The sequence below is a fragment of the Lathamus discolor genome, chromosome 2 (assembly GCF_037157495.1).
Source record: "Lathamus discolor isolate bLatDis1 chromosome 2, bLatDis1.hap1, whole genome shotgun sequence".
Lineage (NCBI taxonomy): Eukaryota > Metazoa > Chordata > Aves > Psittaciformes > Psittacidae > Lathamus > Lathamus discolor.
The window spans coordinates 16526113-16551302 of NC_088885.1; the positions used below are offsets into that span (position 1 = coordinate 16526113).

Here is a 25190-nt window from a genome sequence, read left to right on the forward strand (position 1 = left end):
GGGCAGCGGCTGAGGGGCGGCGGGGCCGGCAGGGCTGGCTCCCCAGCCGCGGCCAGCGGAGAGCTCGGCGTGCAGGGAGCGCTCCGCTTTGTGGCTGCCTTCGCCGCCTTGCGGGGCTTATTTACACCAGTTTACAAATTCTGCGTGATCCATCCTCGGGTGTTGGCCACGCTTATGTCCCTTCTCTCTCTACATATATATCTTAGTTTATTTTTCTCCCCCCTTTTTCCCGTGCCGGCGGATTCGAAAGGCACCCGGGTCCTGCCCATGCGAAATGGCAGGTACCTATGAAAGACAAATATCGTGCAGCGTTTTTCCTACTAGGGGGTCAAATTCCAGGCAGCTTTACAGCCGCCGCCGTTTTTCCACCTCTCGGGAAAAAAACAACACCCAACAAAACCAACCAAACCTCTAAATGCGGCGGTAGCCATTTTGCATTAGTGTTTTCCAGATTTGGCTTTTAAAATGTTTACAGCGGTAGCCCAAATCGCGCTGCCTTCCAAACAAAAGAGCCTCGGTGCATATACAAGTGTATTTGTACACAGTTTCACACGCACACTCACGCACACACAACATACTATAGATATAACGTATATATTAATCAATATTTTCGCTGAGCTCATTTTACTTGTACAGAACTCGAAGTGAAAGCCTTTTATGGCAGCTACTTTTCTCTACAGTATCTATTTATATTTTTTTTTTGTTTCCAGTGCTAAGAAATGCGAATGTGAATTAGGATACCACACAAGCGGGGAAGAAGATCACCGCCTTAATGATAGACACTTTTCTTTTAATTCAAAATGAAGAAAGTAAAATAAAAAAGATCGACCCAAGCCCCCGAAGCCCCAAGAAATGTAGTCCATAATTCAAAGCCCCTTCAGTGTATAGCTGAGCTCACCGAAACCTCAGTGTAAGCTCAACGGGAACCACAGAAATTCGCCCGCCTCGAAACCTCTTCCCTCGCTTCCCCTGAAATTTAACGCCGAGTTTTTACTTTAATACCAGTAGTGCACATTAGGCAGTTTAGCGGCATTTAAAATAAATCTCTATGCAATTCATCTTCGCTTTAACTGCAAGATTATACCCAGGGGGTTATAGAACAATTTTTTAAAAGGATTTTTCCTTTCCTTTTTGCTTTTCAAATATCTTGTACATGCATAAAACTTTTTTTCCTCCCCTGCAGACCATAAGCTCCCAAACACAGCATAACGAGATAGCCCGACGTAGCGGGACTTAGCAAAAACAGAACCCCAACATTTCCTAAAGCCTCTCGTATTTCTACAATATGAATATTGTTACTTAAAAAAAAATTAAAAAATCCCTCGCTGGTCTCTTCTCACACAGGTACGCCAGGGACACTCACCCACACACAGATGCTCACCTCAAACATTTAAAAATCTCGGCTATTTCTCTAAGACTTTAAGCAATGCCATCTACGCTTTGGGAAGGTGGTTATATACATACATGCCTGTAGCTCGAAAGCTAGGACTTCCACATATATTAAAGAAAGTCACAGATGATTGCAAATGTACATCTTTTAACCAAGCCTTTGAGGAATTAATAGACTGTGACAAACCTATAGGATTTTACTAGCGGAAGGAACACAACGTATATAATAGGAATAGTAAGCGCTAAGGAAAGGCCTGGTAGCGTTTATTAAACGTGGTTCTACTCCCCTGACTTTTCCTCTGTTTCTTCGCTGCTGGGCTGTGTGGAATTTATGAATTTGTTTTCCTTTTTCCATTTCATCCGCCTGTTTTGAAACCATATTTTAATCTGGCGTTCAGTAAGGCAGAGAGCGTTTGCAATCTCAATACGTCGTCTTCGGGTTAAGTATCTGTTAAAATGAAATTCCTTCTCTAACTCTAGCGTTTGGTATCTGGTGTAAGTTTGCCTCCCTCGTCTCCCATGAGTTCCATATACTGTACCTGTAGAAGTAAAGACAAAACGATCGCATTGGACAGGGCCCAGTGATTTCAGACCAGAAAGAGCGATTAGTATATTCTGCCTTCTTTTGCAGGCACAATCACAGAGGGGTGGGGGTGGGGGGTGAGAATTGCTGTGGTTTCCTGGAGGCTTTTTTCCCTTTTTTTCTCTTTTTGTACCTCTTTTCCTTTTCCCCTGCCTGACCAACTGTAAATGCGGATGTGCAGCGTGCTTAGAGTGATGGGATAACTGGGGTACAAAGAGGCTTTAAGGTGGACCTAGGGAAAGTGCAGTAGGTAGCACCCGTGTGAATCGCTGAGCACTGTGTATCCTCTGCGTGCTGCGAGCCTGTGCACACACACACATGTACAAACACACGTGTGCGATCCGGAGAGCTGCACGCATGTGTGTGTTTGTGAGAGTATGCACGCATATGCGGGTGTGTTTACACAAACACGCTCTATTGCCATGGTTGTGACTACAGAGGGGATGTGATTTAAGTATAATTATAGACATCAGCTAAAGATCATAGAAGAGCCTCTGCCATTTGCTCCGGAATTTATTGCCCTTGAATGCAAAACAGCATCAGAATGGTCTTGGAAAAAAAGTGTAACTCTCCAAAAAAGAAATGCAACCCACAGTCCAGCAAACATAAACTCGGGAGGAGGGAAGCCATTAACAGACACTGAAAGTAAAAGTCTTACTATGGGATTCTTAAAAATAAGTGCCACCCCAATACATAACCCCCTCCTCCCTTTCCCCCAAGCACCACTCCTGGTCAGAATAGTTCAATTACGTAAAGTTCACTCCTAAGTCAGAGAAAATCAGAAATGCGATGCCATGGAAGTGCGCCCACGGCCCCAGAAACGTGCTTTCAATCTCCAATACTTACAGGCTAATGAGCTGGGGGAGGGGGACGAGGAGGAATGTGCCACAAATGCATTGGATCCTCAGAACAGAGGGCATATTCCCTGCATCGCTCTCTGACACAATGAAGAAGAGAAACAGGGGCTGTGGGGTGGCTTTAGGAAAGTGGTAAAACTGCTCTGCTCCTGGTTTTTCAAAATTTTTTAAAATTTTTATTATTTTTTCTTTTTATTTTTGCCTGCTTCCCAAGGATTCCCCTGTAACTTCCACCAGTAAACCCACAAGCTGGGCTCTCGGCCACCCATCCCAGGGTGCCAACGTGCCAGGTCTAAAATAACCTGGGAAGGTTTCCTGTTACACAGTGCTCTGCAGGACCCGTGTCTCTCCAGCAGCCTGTACTTTGTTTAAGAACCAAATCAAAACAAAAAATCTTGGGGAAAGAAACTTTTCCTCCCCCCCCCCCCCCCCGCCTTCCCCATTGCATCCGAGTGCCTTACCAGCGCAGGAGTTCATCCGCTGCATCCAGGGATAAACAGGGCTCGTGTACTTCCGGTCGGTGCCTTCGTCATTTACAATTTTGGCTTGAACGCCGCTGGATTTGTACTGTTGATCGGGAGAAAAGTGCAGGTAGTCCCCGGGCCCTCTCTGTTTGCCAGTGCTGGAGGGAGAAGCGCTACTAATCTCCTTGTCCGAATAAAAACAAGAGGCTCCGTACTCATAGGAAGCCCGATTGCAAGCAATGACGGTGTTGGACTGTTGGTAGAAACAAGGTGAGGTGTAAGTCTTGTCCTGCAGGCTGCTTGCCCCGTATGAAGCTGGAAAATGCCTGAGAGCATCATAGCCCGCCGGGTAAAGGGGGATCTGCCCGAGGAAAGAGTCCTGGCCCCCAGGCAGGCTCCCCGGGAAAGTGGGATTCACGAAATAGGAACTCATTTGCTCTTCCCCCTCGCCCGGACCGTGATTTGTTGTGTATTAGTACATCTGGCGATAACTATTAGGAGTCATCGAAGTGGTTTGTTTCTGGATGGCCGAGCGCCAAAAGCGACAGCAGAAAATAGGAGCAGCTGACGGCGGGGCGGCCAATGGGAGCGCGCGCGGCGCCCGCTCCCCCGGGGCCGCCGCCACCGCGCCGCCAACTTACCGGCAGCCCCGGCCCCACCGCGCCGCCCCGCGCAGCCCCGCGCAGCGCCGCGGAGACAGCCGCGCCCCCGGGCGGCACCGCCCCGCCGGCGGGAGGGAGCACCATCGTAGTAATAATAATAACAATAACAGTAATAATAGTAATATTTCCAGGCAATGTGACAGCGGCGGACGGGGGGGATCCTCCCCCACGGGGGGGCAGGAGGTGTGTGGAGGGGGGCCATGCGCCCGTCGCAGGGCCGCCAACTTTTAAGGGGGGGAGCCGCGTAGCCCTGTGGGGACGGTGGGTGAACAGCTCCGGCCCTCCGGTGGAGGGAGGGGGACACGAAGGAGGGGGGCGAAGGAGGGAGGCAGCGGTGGATGCTGGCGAGGGAAAGTTTTGAGCGGAGGGAGCACGTGAAATGGGGAGAGCAGCGCAGCGCAGAGCGGGATGGGGTGGGGGGAAAGGCCGGCCTCTCTCCATTTTCCCACCGCTATTCCACAACCGCATCCGGGAGGTTTTAGCCCATTTTTTAATTTATTTCATTGTTTTCACTCCGCTGAGGCTTCCCTTCGGAGCCCGCCTCAGCGCCGAACCTGGCTTTTGTGAGAGAAACTAATGCGTCCTGCGTGGAAGAGGTCTCATATCTTAATGAACACCCTCATAATTAACGCGGAGGTTTCGGCTATGGTAGGAAACGGTGGGCTTTTGGAGAATGAGGTTTTTGGTTTGCACCAAGTGCCCTGGAAGGCCCCGGCAAGGGCTGAGCAGGCTGCCGGAGCCCCCTGAGCAGCCCAGCTAAAGTTCCACGTGTCTCCGCTCCCCGAGTTTCCCCCCGCCAGAGTCGAGCCGAGGGAATCAAACATTCAAATTCGAAAAGGAACCAGTAGGATTATTCCTAATTAATACAGCCCCTCTAATGAGTCAGCAGAAGCCAATCAGTTTCGTTGTTGCTCCGACTAATTTGATTAAACGCGGATGTGTGTTTTTAAGAAGAGGAAAAACACCAAACCAAACATCTACATGAAACAAACATTTCCACCTCAAATTTTCAATGGCAGTTACCTCACAGCGGAAATAAAATTCTTGGCCCAGGGCAGGGAGAGTAACAGTGCTGATGAAATTCGCTGAGGCGCTTTGAATTCAGCCATAACCCTGCAGTTCCTGCAGATAACATGAGGTTGCTCATTCCAAGCTGTGTTTACTCATAATCCGTGCCCATTGCAACAGATTGAATAGCCTTATTTTAAAGGCACTCTGATGGAAAGTGACATTCGTATGAGCCCCGTTTCCTAAAGTAACTTTCAAAAGAGAGTTTTGTTGTTGTTGAGAGACTATTTGCCTCATTTCCGGGGGCAGATTACGGTACCTATAAAACAGTAGTGAGTTAAAACATAGCTCCACAATAGTTTGTATTGTTCACAGTCCCAGCTGGACTTTCACATTCAGATGTTGATTGCCTCCAATTTTTCCCCCTTATTTTCCAACTTCCTTAACCTCTTCATCCCGGCTAATCCATAAACACACCTGGTAGAACTACAGCTCCCTAGCTTCGTGCTTTGGGAGGTCATTTCGGAAACGCGTATTTCCTGAAAGTCAGCCTTCTCCAGAAAAAGTTCTTTTTTTTTTTTTTTTTTTTACTCAGCGCGAATAGTTACAAAAAGGAAACAACATCATCAGACAAGCACACAGCATGCTAAATACAAAAGGGGTTTTTAAAGAGCAGATTTCCACCAGCATAGTTCAGAACGAAAACGCACCATGAAAAATGAATACTGGGGGAGAGCAAAACCCACCGCCTCACTTTTCAAAAGTTGTGACCAGATGGTGTTTTTTTAATCCATCACACAGAGACCAAAATTAAAAAATCGAGCCAGGCTTACTTATATTTGCATGTTATAGAATCGCTTACAGATTGATTTCTTTTTTCCCTTTCGTTTCCTTCCTCTTTTTCAAGTTATTGTTTGCGCTTAAACCAAACTGTAGCAAGCCCGACCGCAGGCAGCGAAAATATTTCTTCTTTGATCCCATAATATGGAAAGGACTGAAATGTGCACGTTTGCTTTGCTGGGTCGTGTTCGAGTAGTTACTGTGACAGCTAAACAATCTGCACTGCAATCTCCGCTTCAGTCACATTCAAGCTTCCTCTCTGCTCCTCCCCCTACCCCCAGAAAACCACTAAGTACAATAATCTGTGACCCCCCAGATCTGCCGGGGAAAATGCCCGGCCTGGCCACATTTCACAGCAGTTTCCCTTCACCATTTCCCCACTCTGGAAAGCAGAAAGCCAGGCGCTGCATTTTTGCCACTGCAACAAAGTCACACTTGGCGATATCCGCGGATTTTATCCGCCTTTTATTTGTTTGCAGAATGCCCCGCACCCCCAGCACCTCCTCCGCCGAGCGCTTCACCGTCCTCCTCCGGCCGAAACCGGGCCTTCTGCCCCAGCCACCCTCGGATACAGGTGCGGGGCCAGTTACCCTCTTAAGCTTCAAAGCCTCTTTCTTCTTGTATATAAACCCACTTAAAAATCCTTCTCATGCTCGGCAGCGTCACCACAACCAACCTTTACCTAATAGCTCCTAATCCAAACAGTTTGGGCAAGCCGAACCGTTGTTTAGACTGACGGGGTACCGGCAGCCTGGCTGGTAGGGGAGTCGGGCGGCTCCTCCCCAGCTTCCCCCGGTGATATTTTACAGTTGACACACACCGCGGTAGAAGCGAAGGGGAAGGAAAGGAAAGCAAGGGAAGAGAAGGGGAGGGGAGGGGGCAGAGCCGGTCCTGCCAGAATATCTTGCCCGGGGGCGAGTTGCGATGCTGGTGTAAAAGACTGTTGGCCGGAATTATTTAATTATTTTGATTAATGTTATTATATTTTTTTTGTATTTTGGGGGTGCTCTCTTTGGGTTTCCCCCGAGCAGCTCTGCCCTTCGCAGGGCCCGCGGGGGCCGCTCGGCTCCGCTCCCTCCTCCGCCGTCCCGCCACGCCGTGGCAGCACTGAGCACCCTTTGCCCCGCAATAAATAATCCGGCGCTCACTGCAGCTCCAGTCCGGCGGATACCGCAATGCAATGCAAATGCAATGCTTTATCAGCCCGGCAGCACAACCACAGCCGGGGCTAACACTTAAAGCCCTCCGAGCCTCTCGTTCGCCGTGGGGAGGCGGGAGCGGCTGAGGTGAATAACTGGGAGGGTGTCCGGGGCGCTGTCCCCGGGGCCCTCTCACCCTCGCCGGCATACACTGTGGGGCACCGACCCGCTGGCCGCCGCTCCCCCCGCCCCAGCGCCGCACGGTAACAGTCACAACAAGGAGAGAAAGGGGGAAAAAAAATGGGGCAAAAGCTCCGTCTCCGGCTCTGGGATCGTTTTATCCGTTCCGCGCAGCCGAGGCTCGCAAGCTACCCAAGGCAGAAAGCGCCAGGAGCGCCGTTCCCACGAACCCACGGAGGGGCACGGGGGGTTTGCAGGCAGCGCTGGATCTGACAAAGAAAATCAAAGACATATTGCGCGCTGTTTCCCCCATCTAGAAATAACCTTTCGCTAGGACATGCCGGGGAAGCCAGGAGACATTGTGCTGACTTATGGTGGATTTTTTTCTGAAATACTAAAACATAAATTACATCTAAATTTCAGCCGTCGCAAATGAACTCTAAGTTAATGCTGCGAAATAATGAAAACATAAATTAATGTTTGGGGGGGGTAATTTTTTTTTTTCCTCACACTGGAAAAAAAAAATCCCCTCGTATTGATTCTGTAAAGCTGAATTATTAGAAAATAACCGCATGCCACAGAGCCCCCTGGCAAGCACAACCAGAAATAAACTTCGTTCAAAATAATAAAAAAAAAAAAAAAAAATCCACGGCTTCCTCGCTAAATAATAGAAAGTAGACATTTTATTTTGGCATAATTTTGCATGCATTAGTTAAGTCGAAATCATCCGAGCTGCAGCCACGTCTATTTTTGGCCACCAACATTTCCACTTGTTTAAATTGCACATGTCTAATATTTAAACGTATTAAACTATGTTTCCCTGCTTACGGTAGTGTCATATACATTTCTCACCTTTTAGGTTCTGGCTCACAGGAGCCCCTGCGACTTTGACAGCTGTCGCTTTGGCTGCACAGGAGACGAATCGCCCTCCTTTTGGTGCCAGAAGAAGCAGGAAATTAGCCAGGTTGCAAGTTGAAAATCTGCCACGCCAGTGCTTTGAATCCAATATGCCACACCTTCCAGCGGGGGAACTGGAAATTGCCATCCCGGATCTGTGTTCTAGGCGGCTGCTTATGCCGAACCTCCGCACACTTTGTTCACTATTGCCTTACAAAGAACAAATGAAATGGGGATTGAAAGCCAGAGAGATCCGAAGCAGGACAGAGCTCAGCAAAAGAATGCGGCTCTATTCTCGCAAGGGAAATTATAAAAAAGTTCATGTTCACGGTTACCATCCACATGACCGACAACGACCAATGGAAAAACCGAACAACTCATAAAGTTGTATTGCAAAGTTGTAAATTTTCATAAACAACAACGGATTTATGGCCTTTTCCTCATCACTAAGAAGAGGCAGGTCTTAGAGAGGCGCCATCTTACCACAGAGGCTGCACTGGAGTTTTTTAAAAGACCTGGAGTTCGTACTAATTTTATTAAATTTACAATTAGTAGGTTGAGCAGGAACGGAGTGTGGTAGAAAAGGGAAACTTCTGTGCAAATGGTGCTCTGGTTCTACCTGTGTTTACCCGGGAGAATAAAGGGACTTTTCCGATAAGCTTTTTAATTTTTTATTATTATTATAATTGTTATTATTATAAAGATTGAAAATTTCAGATCTCCTTGACGTTACATGGTACCTGGCAAACATTATACATTTTCTAAAGCGGGGGGATTTCCCCTCCTTTTTAATGCCCCCCTGCTGCCCTCGAAAGCCGTCTGCACACCCCGCATATCCAACACCCGTACCCGACCAGATCATTTACACTTGGAAGTTTCTCACCGCACTTTCTGCTTATTACGAAATATTATTTCACTGCGTGCGATTTCGGCTCTCTCGCCGGCCGCCTGAACTAGCGTTAGGACTGCGAGAGGACGGGGAAACGGTGGAAGGAAACCCTCCCATAAAGCAGGCTTTTCGCTTTATTAATCAACAGCACTAGCAGGAAAAAAAAAAAAAAAAGAAGACGAGATAGAGAAATTGACTGATTCCTATCAATCCATCACCTTGGATTTTTTTCCATTCTGATTACGGAAAATAATATTTATATGGTCTAATTTCTGTATGTGTCAATGTAAATTATTTTTTGATGTTTCCTTCGAACTGTTTCCCTAATAAAGAAACACAATTCATTGTCAACAAGCATATTTATTTTCTGTATAACATAAAACACATTTATCGTGGGAGATACTTGAACACGGTATCACTTCCAAAGAGAGTTCACGGACATTTTTTTTTCCCCACTTCCAATACTTACACGGCATATCCAAATGTTCACAATGAACACATCGAAACACATTGTAACATACAATTTTTGAATGAACTTTAGTCAAACCTTTACGACGGATTTATACAGAGTTCTTAACAATACACCATGCTACAAAGTTTCCAAATTAATTACATACTTCCCAATTTATGATATGATCTTACAAATGAGCTCTAAGACGAATATAAATGACAAAGAAAAAAATAACAAAACAAAACAAAACCCAACCAGTATCTGCCATTGTAGGAAAATTCAAGGTATTACATAATAACACTTTCAGATAATCAGGACAAACAGTTGTTTTTTTTGTTTTTTAAAGGTGGTTACATGGTAATTTAAATTCAGTTTTCAAATAACACTTCGCTATATTAAGTAAGATCAACCTAGAATAAGAAAACGGCCTTTAGCAAAGGCAGCCGACGGTAGAAGCCAATGGGAGATATGAAACCGCTTTGTACAATATTGGTGTGTGTTTGCTTCCTCACTCGGAATAGTAAAGAATCAAGAACAAAGATATATTGCAGCATATGGTTTTCATTTATAATTGCTTTGGAATAAATATATTATTTTAAATTTAAATATATTCAGCCTTTTCGGTACCAAATTCTATACCAAAGCTATGGATGCGTGCTTTTCAAACGACTACACTTACATTTCTAAAAGCATTTTGCGATTCACATTAGTAATCTTGTAACATCCTTTTGACTACTAAAATACAGTATACTTTCAAAGATAGGTAGGCGGAGCAAGATATATAGGTAGTCTGGAAAATAGGTAGTACAAATCATTGCTGTAGATCATAGTGGTTTGTGGAACATCTCCCCCCCTCCCTTACTTGCTGTTTAACCTTTTGTTAGTGTAGCTGTTAGTTATGATATTTTTCTAACAATAATTAACAAAAAAAGAAAAAAAGAAAAAAGAAAAAGAGAAGTGCAGAGCTACTTATTCAAAATTAGGTAGTTTTTATTAATGTGAGCCTAATGCACTTTTCCCCTTACACTTGATTGGGACTATTGAGTCAGGTAGTTACTTCGAAGGTCATGGTTTACTATTTGTGCAAGCAGCGCTTCTCCCAGTGAAATGTCCCCTGGAGAAACCCACCCACCCGTTTTTGGGTAAACGAAAAAAATAAATGATTGTAGAATGCTCTTAGGAGATATTACCAAAAAGGTTCGGCACAGGGTAGGTCTGGGGAGCACGGGAGAGTGGACAGAACGCTGGGAAACCACCCCAAGAAACGTTTTAATGTCTGCAAACGCTCGCTTGCAAGATGATTATTGGAGGGAAATGATTCTTTTTTTTTAATAAAAACATTAAGTCTCTCTCCATTTTTTTTTTCTCCTTTAAAGGGAGCTTTCCCAACTGTCATGTGCATACATTAGACTAAGAGATCACTTCCTCGAGTGGGACTCCTTAGTCTTCCTCTTCCTCATCTTCTTCCACTTTCTCGACAGAGGCTGCTGCTGACGTGGGCTCTGTGGGAGCCGGGGTGCTAGAGCTCTCTTCCTTGTGCTCCTTCTTCCACTTCATCCTCCGGTTCTGGAACCAGATTTTGATCTGCCTCTCCGTCAGGCAGAGAGCATGGGCGATCTCTATCCTCCTCCGCCGAGTCAGATAACGATTGAAGTGGAATTCCTTCTCCAGCTCCAGGGTCTGGTAGCGGGTATAGGTCTGGCGCCCTCGCTTCCTATCTGGACCTGAAAACAGGCACAAACGGCCATGAGTTAGACAAGAAGAGAGAAGAAAGTTTTCTCTTTCCAATTTTTTCCCCTTTTCCTTCTTAATATGCTTTTTATAAATAATAAACAACAAAAAAGCTGCCGAGCAACAGCGAATGATCCCCTCCTCTCACTTCCACCCGCCCCCCCACTTTCCCATAACAAAGACATCTCAGCCATACGACCTGCCCTGCTCGGGCAAGGCAAAAATTAAGTTCCTCGAGACCTGGAAAAAGTGGTGAGAAAGCATTCAGGAGAAGAAGTGGGGGAGGAAATTGCTTTTGGGAGGAGGAACTTTCCCCCCAGGCGATGTATTTCCCTAAAACCTTCCAGACTTTCACGTTTCGCAAGTGGAAATAGAGAGCTGAAAGGTTGGGCCGTATTTATTTTATTTTAATATCGGGGGCTTCCTCTACACACCCCCTCCCACCCTGCATGGATCGTAAACAATACATCGCATTTAGCTCCAGATTCGAGAGCTCTCCTTTTTCACACACTCTCCCCCCCCCCCAGTTCCCCTCAACCCCACAACACACACCCCCCCCCGCCCCGTTTTCCTGTTTAGTACATTTCTATAGATCCTTATCTCCGTGGAAAGGGCAGGGAGGGACAAGTGTGGCACGTCTCCGTAACATGGGCTGGCAAAGTCCTCAGCAGCCCGTCCCCCGCTCCTGAGCTCCCCTCTCCCCTCCGCCTTTCCCAGCGAGCAGGATTTTTCTGCCCAACTTCGACAGAGGGCAGGGGAGCCGCTTACCCGTGGGGGCTCTGGAAACCCGCGGTCAGCTCTCCGCATTTCTATAGCAAACAGCACAAATCAACTCAATGCTAAAATTCCATAGCAAATGGAGTTAAATAAATTTACGAGGCTAGAACCCATTAATTGGGCAATAAAAAGTTTTATGATACTCATTTACATACAATGCCACGGGCTTTCTACGCAATGGCGCCTCGGCTATAATTAAAACCATAAAGGCTGTGCTGACAATAATTCTGGCGACACGCTTTGCCTGGCTGCCACGGCTTCAAGCCCTCTCCGCTTGCCCCTACCTGAAGACCTCATCCAGGGGTATATCCGGAAATTAGGCTCAGCCTGGTTGTGCAGGTTGCTTTCCTCCGCTTTCTCACAGCTGGGTTTGGTTAGCTCATTGCAGAGGACGGGAATGTTCTGATCAAAAGAGGAACAATGCAGGTTGTAGGCATCAGAGCCCAGGCTGTATCCGGAAGAGAACGGGCTTTGATATATGGTACTGTTCACATTGTACAAGCCGGGCATGGAGGAGGCGAAGGCACCCGCGCCTGGTCCATAGCCGCTTCTCTGGGAGTTGCTTGCAAAGGAGCAAGAAGTAGGCTCTGCATTTTGGAAAAGAGAAGCCCCCGCCGTATATTTGCTAAAAAGCGCATTCACATAATACGAAGAGCTCATAATTTTGACCTGTGATTTGTTGTCCGGCAGGCTTCAGTGTCGGTTTTACGAGGTAGCGTGATATATGATAACATTACACCCCCAGATTTACACCAAACCCCATTTTCTTTTGGACTGAGCTGCCTCGAGCACGTGACCGGTCATATGACGGCGTCCGCCAATCCCCGCCCGCCTCACAGGTGGTGCCGGCCGCGGCCCGCCGGTGCCCGGACATGGACGAGTCGGGGACGCCGCCGCTGCCGTCGGGCCTGGGAGCGCCCTCCAGCCGCCGCCGCACCCTCGCCACCCCGCGGACGCGGTGCAGTGCTTCCCCTTTCCCGAGGGGCGGACGCGCACGTACTGTCCCTTAGACAAACCGGGGGTGTTGTGAAAAGTGAAATCAGACAAAATACAGAGTTTTACGGAGGCTGCTCATCACCTTTGCCTTATTCTTTTTTTCCCCCGTAAGGGGGAAAATAAGCAGGCGGTAAGCCGGGAGGGGGTTTCGGAGAAGTACCCCGCACTCACAGGGTCCAGTGGCAGCGCCGCCGGCCCTAAAGGGCTTCCCCGAGGCTGTAAAATCAAAGGGTCCCCCTGGAGTGAGCCTCCCTTTAGGACAAAAAGGCAGGGTCACCCTCACAGGAAAGGGGGAAAAAAAAGGGGGGGGGGAAAGAAAAAAAAGAAAAAAATTAGAAAAACCCCACCTTTCTGAACCCTGAAAATGAAAAACAAACCAAAATCTCCCGCGCTGAAGAAATCGCCTACAAAGGGCTTCAAATCTCAGCTGTCTGTTTCATGTCCCTTTTACCTTTACGGTCCTACATACCTTACTGTCCTAAGGGTGAGGCGGCAGCGGGACGCTGAGATGACTGGGAGCGTTGCTGCTTTTCTAAACAGTGGGCTCCCCAACAATGCGAATGGCTCTTCATTGAGGATGCTGCAACGTGCCCTTCCTTTAAACGGATCGTAAAATGAGTTTCCTTCCCTCAGACAGGGAGTCCTGGTAAAGACAGCTTTTACTGCCTGACTGTATTGCACATCATAAACTGGAAGGAGCACAATGGAATTGCCCCGGAAATTCTCCTTTCAATTATAGTTTGGTGCCCCGTGTACAAAGACTTTCTCACCAGTTAAAATTGTTCTTGGCGATACTTAGCACGGACCCTAAACTTTACGTTTTTGTGAACGTGGGACATCCCCCACACACACACACTCTACCCACACCTCCAACACACACACATACATACACACCCTTTGGGACTCTTTATACGTGGTTACTGCAGCCCCATGAATATAAGTTACTGACAGAAGCAAGTAAATCCTCTACAGCCAGATCCCTGAGATATTGGTGCTTCAGAGCACGCAAATGTGGCTACTGTATGTAGATATTTGCCAAGTGTTAAGCACGTGAAAATGCAGTTATTATTTGCAGGCATAAGGGAGAAGCTGGTGAATGAGCCGCATTCTGTTATTTCTTCCAATTCGCCAATATTAGACAATATCCCTGCGGTCGCAGTTGCGATGTGGGAACACGCCGTCAGAAGAGGCTGCTTTAAAGGAAAAAAGGCCCAAGAAGTTAAACGAATGGATGCAAACAAGACGACGACCAAGAAGATCAAAGAGGCTGAAGTAGATGACATTAGACCAATAAATTGCTCCTCTGGTGACAACATACCAAGATGCAAGAAGAAAGAAACAGCAAATATAACCGGTGTCTAGACTTAAATACGGATAGCATAGGACAGAATAGATCAGCTGGGTGGTTGTATTTCGAGCTCTCTGTTTCTGTGTAATTTACTTTTATATATTTTTCTTTGCATCTGTGTGTTTACTGCCGTCACCTTTTTCATATATATGTGTGTGTGTGCTCGTATATATATGCTGCTTTCAGCTTTTGGGTTTTTTTCTGCCATCCCTTAAGATTTCTGAAAAAGTCTTCTCTAAATAAACCTTAAAACGGCCCCTAGACACGGGTCCCCGCCACCTTATTTACTGCTTCTCCTCCCCCCCGCCCCGCGCGTTAGCCATAATGCTGTCTCTGAAACAGACGCTGAAATTTCCCGTTTTGTCGCTCACAAAATCAAGGTGGATCCCTGGGTCTGAAAGCGCACTTTCAAATTGAAATTTTAAATTTTTATTTTTTCCCCAGTCGGGGAAACGGCGAACGGGCGCAGATTTCAAGGTTTCCGTCATCGCAATATTCTCACACACTTTAAAAATAATACTCCAGGCGTGATTCATTGCATTTATTTTTTTTCTCATGTGAGCTCTGCACTACCTCTCTGAGCTTTTCCGGGAAGTAAAAGGTAGTGACAAAACGGTGTTCATAAGTAATAAGCGACCTGGGAGCACTACATGATTATTGCTTGTGTATTAAACAGTGTCTTGATGTGGTTCATACTAGAGAAGATTTTGTTGTTTTGGAATCTGTGCTCGCTGTAATTTAACCACGATTATAATGGAGCGCACTGTGCCAAGTTATTACTTAGTATGACGATGCATAAACACTTTTAAATTTCAATATAATTTTATTGCCCAAGGAAAAAAAATCATAATACATTTAGCAATGCCACTGTAGACAAACATTTGATCTGAAGGCTCTTGTTAGAATGCAGGGAGTGGCTGTTACTCTCTATCCCTAGAAAGAATTAACTCTTTGAAACTGTGTGTGTAAAAAATAGCTCAGTGCTCGCATTTCTTCCCGATTCTGAATTTCGATATAAAGGGATTGGCTTTGATTTAAGGAAATGTAAATAAGCCGCGGAAAAAATATTCTGTTGCGGAATACTATGCAGCTACTTGTTTACTTGTCTGCCTTAAAATTGAAAAATTCTGCGTTCATACTTCAGACCCTATTTAATGATTCTTTTCCTCCTGCTTTTATTTTCTTTCCACTTACTTTCCCCCCTTCTCTTTTGCCAACTGCAGTCTGAAAACACTCCACAATTCCCCACTAAGCCTCATTCTCGACACGCTAAAGCCAACAAAAGCAAAAAGGGAGGAAAAAATAGGAAAACTACTGGAAGAAATCAAAACAGAAGGCGAGGAGAAGTTAGGAATGACTTTGAGAGACACGTCAAGTTTGCAGAACATCAGTCCGTTCGCATCTGTATCATATAATTACAGCGGGTCCCACTGAGCTGAAATTGCTTGGGACACAAGCAGAGCTTTTTATTTGGATCAAAGACAGCTGTTGAGAAATTTCAATCGCTGGTAAATAATTTTCGAACAGGGGGTTTGCGGTGCTGCCGCTTCCCGCTACGCGGGGCGGAGACGGGCACTGGAAAACCCGTCGCTTCATCCACCACTCCGAAGGGAAAGCCCTCGGGTCCTCTCCTCCGGGGCTGATCCGGGGGACCCTCTTCCATCCTGCCCGAACCGCTTAATTCCCCCTTGCTCCCAATATTTCCTTTTTGAGAAGCCCTTCGGAAGGTCAGGACAGCCTGTTTGCAGCCTCAGAGCTTCATCACAGAAGGGCGAAAGTCTGGGCCAAGAGAAAGAGGAGCTACTGGTTCAGTGCCAGGGTTCAATCCAACTCTATTAGCTAATAGGAAATGATTCGGCATTTTGAGAATAATAAATGCAGGATATGTTCTTGGTGCAGAGCAAGCTTTACTTTTGCCACGGGCGCAGCCAGCGGGGCCAAGCGGTGAATGTCACCATAACGGCGCCCGGTGCCAGAGGGGCGTCCCCCGCTGTACTCCCAGGATAAGGAAAGGGAAGAGGGGGAACCTCAAACTTCTCGGCCTTTGTTAAAATCAAACCAGAGGTTCCCCCCCGAGTTATTCTCCCATAAAGTCGACATTTTAGGAGCTTTCGGGGAGGCGGCCGAGCGCTTGATGGCGGGCAGGCACCGGCTCTTTCGCGGTGTCACAGCGCCACCTGCCGCCGCCTACACGCCAGCGCCACGGCCGCCTCGCCGTCCCGCAGCGTCGTGGCCCGCGGAGCCAGCGCCTCTGCCCGCCAGCGCCCGGGAAGATAAATGTCCACCTCCCAGCCTGGATTTAAGCAGGGGAAGGCCAATAAAAGGTTGTTATTTCCGCTCGCCCGCTTTATCTAAAACAGCCAGACAAAACAAATGAAAAGGCTTTTGTAGAAAATCTTAATTGTGGCTGGACAGTTGTAAACTCATTAAGAGCCGAATTCCAGACAGTTTGCAGACCCGTCATTTATTACACACTCTTAATGCTGATTCTTTGAAGTTGCCTCTGTCTGCAACAACAGAGGGCGTCCCAGCATCCCCAAATACTGGCTCAGGGATCAATTAGGGGCTTTTTTGTGTGTGTGCACACCAGAACGAGCTCCCTTTTGCTAATTAGAACTCATCAAATCTTACCCCCGGGTTTCTCCTCTTTTTTTTTTTTTTTTTTTGTTTTTTTAAGGTGAAGCCGAAAGCTTTTTACCCCTCCCGCAGTTCCGCACATCTGTAAACTTCTTGCCGGCTCCCTAAGTTTTGTCTTTAGCCCTGCAGCGTTTTACACCCCATAAACGGTAACAGCAGTCATTTTCTTTTATTGCACTGTATGGCTCTGAATTTTCCTAACAACAACTTCTGCCAATGCCATAAGTGTGTTCCATCTTATTTTTCTTTAAATATACATATGTGTGTGTAAGGGTACGCCCGTAAAACAAGAAGGCTTGTATTGTTATTCGACATATTTGCAAACAAGACTCGGTGTGCCGCAGCAGTGTGCTGCGGTTCATATTATGGAGGATATCTGCTCTGAGCAGTAAGATGTCCGCCCAAAACAAGGGTAAATTTCAGCAAGCTCACAGACTTCGCTGTTTTCTTTTGTTGCTGAGCTTGGTTTGGCTTGGGGCGGCGGGGGAGGGGTGAGTGCAGCGGAGGGATGGGGGGCGTGCGTGTGGAAATCTTCCACTCCAAAGACACCTTCTTGTGTTTTTAAAAAATAAATCCTATTTTGTCTCCGGTGCTCTAGCCTGCTTCCAGCCCACCTCTTTCCTTCGGCTAAATCAGCGAGTGAAATTGACACCATAAATTCTGCTATAATTGTTTGTAAAATTTTATCTGTACCTATATCTATATATATACACATATATAATCTGAGGCGCTAGTAAAATGCAACGCGTTATTTTTATTTGCCACGGGAAATTTAAAAGGGAAAAAAAATATCCCAAATGCGATGGCAGGAGAAGGAAAAAGGGAGTGATGTTTGAAATAACATATTTTGCATGGGCAATTATCTCTAAAAGGGATAACCCTAAAATGAAGGCGTTTCTCACAGAGCTTGGGAAGTACGCTAAGCGCTAGGCATTTTCTGGTGGAGGCTAATTAACCATCTCAGCTTAAATGTCGCTGTCTGAGCTGATTTACATTATTGTCCCTATAGCAGAACGTCGGACATTTTGGTTTGGTCTTAAATCCACTGCCCCGCCAGGCGAATTTATTAAATCCGCGTTAACTGAGTGCTATGCCTCCACTGCCAGGGGAAGGGGCTTCCTCCTCGGCCTGCTTCCCAAATTATATCCGGAAGGGGGGAAGAAAAGCCTCCTCTCAGCCAAGCAATGGCATTCGGGACCCGGATCTTCCCATTTCGGACTAAAATAAGAGCAAATTTTATCTCCTGGGGTCTGCATTTATAGAACTGACGCCGAAATAATATTGCCTCGGCGGCTGCCCTACCCTTGCCGCATCTGTGGGCGAGATTCAGCGTGCTATGGAAGACCCCCTTCTTAATAATCTTAAAGCATCACAAAGTAGAAAAGAATCAATATAGTTTATTTGGCAAAAAGTTAAATATCATTTCAACACAATGATTTGGTCAGTAGGCCTTGAGGTAACTATTTCAAAACAGACAGTGTACGTTCTGCATCAACATAACTCCCCGGATTTCTTCCTTCTTTTTTTTTTTTTTTTTTTTTTTTTTAATCGATACAAATTTACAATAACCAAATGTAGGTTTTTATAGCGTATAATTTATTATCAATAAAATTAACCTTCATTACAATAACCATCAAATCATTCGATTAAAATTAAAACGTAAACCATAGGTAGTTACCCTTCTCACATATACGTATAGCTCCGAAATCTGATAACTGCTCACTGGTGCAAAAACAATATTTAAGCTAGTCTGTTTATTTACTTTTTTTAATATATAGATTGTATATACAACCGACAACGACAGTACTATATATATATCAATTGTGCATACTAAAATGACTTGCTTCAAACCTTAATTCCCAGACATCCCAGACAAGCCTTTTTTTTTTTTTTCCTTCTCTTTTTGCGTTGGGATATATATAATATATATATTTTACAATCAAAGGTTAACTGTCTAATTATACAGAAAAGACTTAATACACTACAGAGCTATACTCTATGCAATTTTTATAATAAACAACCTGAGTTCAAATTGAATTCTAGCTTACACCATTACATCCGGTACAGCACCCAAGCACATAAATTGAGTCACAAACATAATTACCACAATAAAACACAGTGTTCAAGTATTAGAGCAGAGATCTCTCTGCCGCGCAAAGAGCGAATAAAATTAACTACGTAAGACTAAACTATACAGTCCGTAAATAGTTGTGCATTATGAAAAGGTAGTTTTTTTCTTTTTTCTTTTTTTTTCTTTCCATAAGTGAAGAAACAGGTAGATTTATACAAGCCAGCTAAACAGCCTTTTCGTGCTAATGCCCCCTTTTTCTTTCCTGTTAGAAAATTAAAAGTCTTACTGTACCTCTCCTGGCAAACTGCTCTCTGTGACAATCAAGGTACAATCATAATCACAATTTGCCAAGGGAAAAAAAAAAATGAGGCCTGGACCCAGACGCATTGCATGGCAGGGCTCCAGGGAAGGGTTTTTTGTTTTGTTTTTAACTTATTTTTCTTGGGGTTTTTTTCTCTTTTTTTCTTTTTTTTTTTTTTTTAACTTTGTGCATTTTTCATTTAACCCCATGTCGCCGTCATTCGTCCTTTGCTCGATCTTTGTTGATTTTCTTCATTTTCATCCTCCTGTTTTGAAACCAGATTTTCACTTGTCTCTCAGTTAAATTGAGGAGCCTCGCCACCTCGTATCTGCGGTCCCTAGTGAGATACATATTGAACAGGAACTCCTTCTCCAGTTCCAGGGTCTGGTGCTTGGTGTAAGGGCAGCGCTTTTTCCTGGTGGACCTTGCGTGGAGCCAGTTAGCAGCTGGATTATCTACAACGAAAACAACAGGAGAAGTTCAGGCTCGGGGAGGGTGGGAGTATAAGGAGAAGGGGGCTGGGAAGGGAGATCCACGCAGGACGAGCGGCGTATGTGTCCCGATATTGGGGTTTAGAGGTGCCTCTCATTTCCCCAGGCACAGGAGATAATGAGGCACAATGGATTCCAAAATACACACACATGGAGAGGTCACACGCAACGACATGCAGCAGAGCCCCGCAGCTCCCACCTCTCCTCGCCTTTTTTATTGTTTATAGGATGCAATTTTGAAATACTTTCTCCTCACTCTCTCTCTGCTAGCTCCCTCCCTCCTTCCTGCTCCCCCCCCCCCAACTGCCAGCCTGCGGAGTGACCAGTCAGACCAATATGTCATCGAAATTGTTTCACTTTTTAATTTCGGCCTTCTCCTGTGTCATCACTGGCAAGACCCAGGGAGCTGGCAAGTCAGTCTGCAGCTGGCATAATTAAAACCTCGCCCGCTTAGGACCCTCATTCGCACGGCGTTAATAGCGATAGCAACCCCGAGGCGTTCTGCCACCAGTTCCACAGCTCTGGGACCATCCAGCCCTGCTGGGTTTTTCCACCGAAGAGACGAAATGGGGGAGGGAAGTGACCAAGTCAACGGCGAGGTTTGTGCATTCAGCACCGCAAGAGCTTCCCAGGCCTGCGAGCCGTCTCAAAAAGACCAGATTCACATCCGATGCTTTCTAGACACCCTCTCCCCGGCGTCTGCTTGGGGCAGGAGGATGCAAACGCGTCCAGCGAAGTTTGCTGGGATGGCTGAGGAGGGAGGGTGGGCGGCTTTTGCCTTTCTGGATTTGGGGGTTGGTTGGTGGGGTTGTTTTTGGTTTTGGTTTTTGTTTTTTTTTTTTTTTTGCTCTTTTTAAGTTGCAGCTGTAGGGTGGGTTTTTTGTTTCCTTTCAGCCAGGAAAGCCCGAGCCATCCTAGATCCCGTTCAAGCCTGCGGAAGGCAGCGCTGGCTTCTGCAGATGGCAGACCCCCGCGAGCTGGAGCGGCGGCGGTGGCAGCCGGTGCTCGGCCGCGCAACTAACCGCAGCACCTCGCCACCTCCCCGCCGCCGGCGCAGTGCCCTGAAGTCCATGACCCTCGCAGTCCCACTTACTTGGATCGATCTGCGGTTTCTCTCCGTTTGCCTCACTTTCTCCATTGCTTTCAGAGAATGCCCCTTCGTGGCTTTGCTTATCCCTATCAACTGGAGGAGAACCACAAGCATAATCAGAGAGAGACAAAGTGTGAGTGTCAAACGTGGTACAGTCAGCCCTCCTGGCCGCCAGCGGTTCAGGTTTAATGCCGTAATGCCTGCCGGTAGGTAACCCGGGGAAAGACAAGGAGCCCGGCACAGGCTCAAGCCACGAACGCATGTACCTGCCGTCGGGCGGTGCCACAGGCGCCTGGTGGTGCGCGTAGGGGTGGTAGACGGCGGGGACGCCGCTGGCGCCGGCGGGGTGCGCGGGGCTCCAGGGGGGGCCGAAGACGGGCGCCTTGGGCTGGAAGCTGCAGGGGGCCAGCTCGGGGTGCTCGGCCAGCGCAGCCGGCCGCTGCGGCGGCGGCCCCAGTGGGGCGGGGGGGTAGCGGGGCGCCGACAGCTCGTCCCCCTCCGGCACCAGGAAGGAGTCCACGTAGTAATTGCTGAGGGTCCCGGGAGCCGACATGGCGGGCGCGGGCGGCGGACCCGCCGCGGTTCGGGGCTGCGGGTTTCACGTAACAACTTGGTGCTGGCGGAGAAGTAGACTCAGTAATAAGTTGAGGGCAGCCCGGGCGCCCATTGGCTGCCCCGGTCACGTGGCGGGGGGAGCAGAACAATAAAGTATAAATCAGTCCGCGGGCTATTAATGGGTCACTGTTTTCCAGCCATAATTTTTATAGCGAGGCCATATGTTTTTATGCAAAGGGATATTTGAGTTATACGGCGGGGTTTGTTTTAATTGTAGCCAACCGAGATGAAAAGATCAGATTCCGTATTACGCTCCCCCCTTCCCTCTCTCTTCCATCTTTTACCTTTTTTTTTTTTTTTCGTTTAAACGGACTATTTTATATTATAATTAATCATCCCATCAGTGGGCCGTGTTACCCTAGGAAAAAAAAAAAATTAAATAAAAACCCCCACCACCCTTGTGATCTGAGACCTTCACATAAAATGATACCATAATAAAAAAAAAAAAAAAAAAAGCAAAATAGCAGTTGCGGTATACTGTAGTTAAATATGTATTTATTATATTTCATAAGGAGTTATTGTTTCAGGAACCACGGGGTTGTTACTAAGTCAGTACCTATGAGCGCGCTCATTTGCATCGCTGTGTTTCACAGCAGTAAAAATTTACGAGTGCTTGGAAAGGTTAAATTATACTATTGTGTTTAGTTTGGGAACTCACTGTAAATAATACCGTTCCGTTCACAGCAGAGCCGGCATCGAAAAGTCAAATTCAAATTATCCCCTTCCAGCAACCCGGCCGCCGGGTCGGAGGAGCACCGCGGCAGGGGCTGGCTCGGGTATTTGGGCTGGCCCGCACCAAACTGCACTTCACCACCCACCCCACCCTGCTAGAGAGATCGCGGCAGTGACCGGCACACCCTCCGAGTCCTCCCCGCCGTGCCTGCCCGCCCCTGCCCTTGGATGGGGCCGCTGCGAACGCGGACCCCCTCGCCAGGCCGGGGAGAGGAGGCCAGGGCTGGGCGGCCGGAGGTGAACGAAGACTTCGTCCCGGCAGGGAGAGAAGGAGTGCGGTCAGAGCCGGGCGGCGGTATTTATCACGACGATTAATTCTTTAACTATGCAGGGAAGCAGCGGGGGGAAAAGGGTGAAAAAGCCCCGTCTCCCCGCTGCCGAAAGGCACCCTGCTTCTCCGGGCGGCTATCAAAGGGGCGCTCGCAGTCGGCCGTCCCGCAATCTGGTGAATCAAATTTATGTGCAAATATAGTTAGTTATTTGCTGGCACCTCCTTTTGACTGCAGGACACACGCTAGCGGCATCGGAAACCGAGCGGAGGGTTACAAGAGGGGAGGGTGCGCGGGGGAAAAGTAAGAGGCGGCCAGATCCAAGTCCAGTGTTAGGAATTAAAGTCGTGGCTGAGCGCTCTGCAAACACGCCTGCGACTCCCTGGGTTTTCTCCTCCGGCGGAGGCTCACGCTGTTTATCCCCGCGGTTAGAGAAGGAGCGCGGTCAGTAGAATGCAGGGGGCACAAAAAATCTCGGCGAGTGGCTCAATTTACTCGAAATAGTTTTTATTGAAAATAGAGCCCGGCAAATGGTAGGGACGGCTGAGTAATAATTAAAATCACGTGTAAATATTGTGCATGCGAAAGTGTGGTTCTAATTAGTTTTACATCGCTATGTGGCTGTCTCTCTCCCTCTCTCGCTCCCCCTCTCTCTTTCTCTCTTTCTTTTTCTTTTCATGTCTTCCCAACAGTTTAATCTGAAATCTTACAGAGATCCGATTTTAACAACGTTCTCACCCCCCATTCACGATTACAAAGGCCCATAATGAAACTATTATCCCCCATTAGAGTTCGAAAATTACGGAACAGTTGCAAGATCTCCACAAACAAGGAGCCCGTTATTTTCTAGCAATTTAAAAGATGCAAATAAAGCTCTCCTCGGTTGTTCTTCTTCTTTTTTTTTTTTTTTGGTGGTGTTTTTTTGTGTGTGTGTGTGTTTTGGTGGGGTTTTTTTTCTTTTTTTTTTGGCCATTGTATAGACACGCCGTAATAGTACAAAATAACTGTATTTCTTTCCTGGAAAGACGGAACTCGACGTCATTTGTATTTATTATTGAGAGTCAGCTGTGGTGAAATGTGATTGTAGAACTTCCTTTTTCCATTCAGAAAAAATAATCTTAGCTGCAGGAGTCCTGGATGTTTATATTCGAATTTGGGTTCTCGACTTGCAGCGGGTTTCATTTTTTTGGTTGCCCACCAAAAATAATAGCAAATGAATAACAATAACAGTAACGCTTTAAAGAAAGTGCCTGAGTTTTTATTTCCCTGTAAAATTCTGCCTTTGCTCACTGTCAGCAGCCAAGTGGCAGGAGCGGATGTACAGAGAGCAAGGGATAAAATACAGCAAATAATTACAGGCGTTTTTCACGAGGTCACGTTGCTGATAATAACGCTGGAGCATTCGTCTCTCTTTTCGTCTTTTAGACCCCTTTTTTCCTCAAAGCCCATTTTGCAAGCGAGCCACCAAGGCTAGCGGGGGCTCCCCACGATTTGCGTTGCAAATTACTGAAGGTTTTGGTGGCTCAGACATTCGGAGGCAAAAGCCTCCAAACGTTCACATCAAATTGCACAATGAAATCCGAATTCCCAGGAACGAAGCACCGTTGGAGCCATCGTGCCTGAACAAAATTACTCCCTGCCCTCCACCTCGATATAACCAAGTTAGCAGAGGTCCCACCCTACTGCCTTTTACCCCAGGTTGTAAAAGGAAGGACCCTGTCGGTTTTTAAGTGAAGGGTATCTGCAAGCCCTGTTACTTTAGCAGGAGGCGCGGAGCGTACGCGGGCGCGGGGCAGGAATGCACGGGACTTGGCAAGCACTCCTGAACGGGAAGTTCAGGATCGCCTTTCCCTAGGGTTTCCTGCCACCGCAAACCTCTCTCACTGAATCGCCAGTGCTACGAATGCACGGAGGTATTCTGGCATGGCGGAGAGAAAATAAAACCCTATAATTAAAGTAAAGGAATCAAAAATCAGGATGATGCTGAAAAAAAAAAAAAAAGAAAGAAGAGAAATAAAGAGCAGAGGCAAACCTATGTACAAAGACCGTACAGGCAGGCACGGACATACACACTGTAAACACACTCCCCGCACGATCACAGCAGATAGCCCGTCAGATGTGCAGTGGGGGTAGAGGCAGACATAAACACTTAAATTTGACTGCAACGTCGAGCTCTGCTCCTGTCCCAGCCAAGGACATCTCCTTCTCTAAGAAAGGCTAGGATGGGTCTAGATGAATCCGTTATCCAAACTCCTCCGAGTTCCCGCATCCCAGTTCGAGTTTTGAAAAAGTTGGGGGTTTTTTTAAATATTTTTTAGGCAGAAATAATCACAGTCACTACCAAATAAATAGAAATGCATACACACTGAGATCGAATTTTCTGCAGTTTCCCCTGCCTGCCTTCCAGCTGCCGAGGGTGCCCCGCTTCGCTGCGGTGCCGGAACTGGCGGAGGGCTCGGCGGGAGACGGCCCCTGCCCGCGGCAGCGCTGCGGACACAAAAGACGGCGGTGGTGGCAGCGGCGGCGGGCCCGGAGAGGTCGCTGTTGCCCTCTCCGCCGCCGCGGAGAACGGCCGCGCCGCAGTCGTGATCGTAACCGAGGCCTTGCGGGCCGCGGGGAAGCCCCGGGGGAGCGGATCTGACGGGAGGTATCGCGGTGTCGGCGGAGCCTCTCGACAGGCCCAGGCGGGCAATAGACACCCCCAACATGGGGTAGAGCAGCCGGCGGGGCCGCTCGGGGCTGCGCACCCGCACCGCGAGTGGGGTCCACCCGG

The 25190-nt window shown here is 47.3% G+C and overlaps 4 protein-coding genes and 1 long non-coding RNA gene across 8 annotated transcripts in view; 1 reads left to right on the forward strand and 4 right to left on the reverse strand.

The window, feature by feature from the left end:
* HOXA3 (homeobox A3) overlaps positions 1 to 8350 on the reverse strand; it is a 45198-nt gene extending 36848 nt beyond the window's left edge. For 2 of the 4 annotated variants that reach the window (XM_065665929.1, XM_065665927.1), the window contains exon 1: positions 7975 to 8322. Coding sequence is in view for 2 of the 4 variants with exons in the window: in XM_065665931.1 (XP_065522003.1) it covers positions 7975 to 8167 (193 nt within the window). In the remaining 2 variants the exon portion in view is untranslated. Of the gene's footprint in view, positions 1 to 7974 lie in introns of all 4 variants that reach the window. The other 2 variants (XM_065665931.1, XM_065665930.1) reach the window with 2 other exon arrangements.
* On the reverse strand, positions 770 to 4968 carry HOXA6 (homeobox A6). Its single transcript, XM_065665943.1, has 2 exons — positions 3291 to 4968; positions 770 to 1928 (listed from the first exon to the last, which is right to left on the reverse strand). The coding sequence occupies exons 1-2, from the start codon at positions 3724 to 3726 to the stop codon at positions 1669 to 1671; spliced, it is 696 nt and encodes a 231-aa protein (XP_065522015.1). The 5' UTR covers positions 3727 to 4968; the 3' UTR covers positions 770 to 1668.
* An 898-nt stretch (positions 8351 to 9248) lies between the features above and the next one.
* HOXA7 (homeobox A7) lies at positions 9249 to 12753 on the reverse strand. The gene is made up of 2 exons (XM_065665944.1): positions 12152 to 12753; positions 9249 to 11083 (listed from the first exon to the last, which is right to left on the reverse strand). Exons 1-2 carry the CDS (start codon positions 12525 to 12527, stop codon positions 10800 to 10802), a joined length of 660 nt encoding a protein of 219 aa, XP_065522016.1. The 5' UTR covers positions 12528 to 12753; the 3' UTR covers positions 9249 to 10799.
* A 5476-nt stretch (positions 12754 to 18229) lies between these two features.
* Positions 18230 to 21649, reverse strand: HOXA9 (homeobox A9). Its single transcript, XM_065665942.1, has 2 exons — positions 20805 to 21649; positions 18230 to 19675 (listed from the first exon to the last, which is right to left on the reverse strand). Exons 1-2 carry the CDS (start codon positions 21352 to 21354, stop codon positions 19437 to 19439), a joined length of 789 nt encoding a protein of 262 aa, XP_065522014.1. The 5' UTR covers positions 21355 to 21649; the 3' UTR covers positions 18230 to 19436.
* Positions 19999 to 23306, forward strand: LOC136007750 (uncharacterized). The gene is made up of 3 exons (XR_010609840.1): positions 19999 to 20310; positions 20606 to 20934; positions 22104 to 23306. It is a non-coding gene; the product is annotated as an uncharacterized LOC136007750 (long non-coding RNA).
* Positions 23307 to 25190: the final 1884 nt, after the last annotated feature.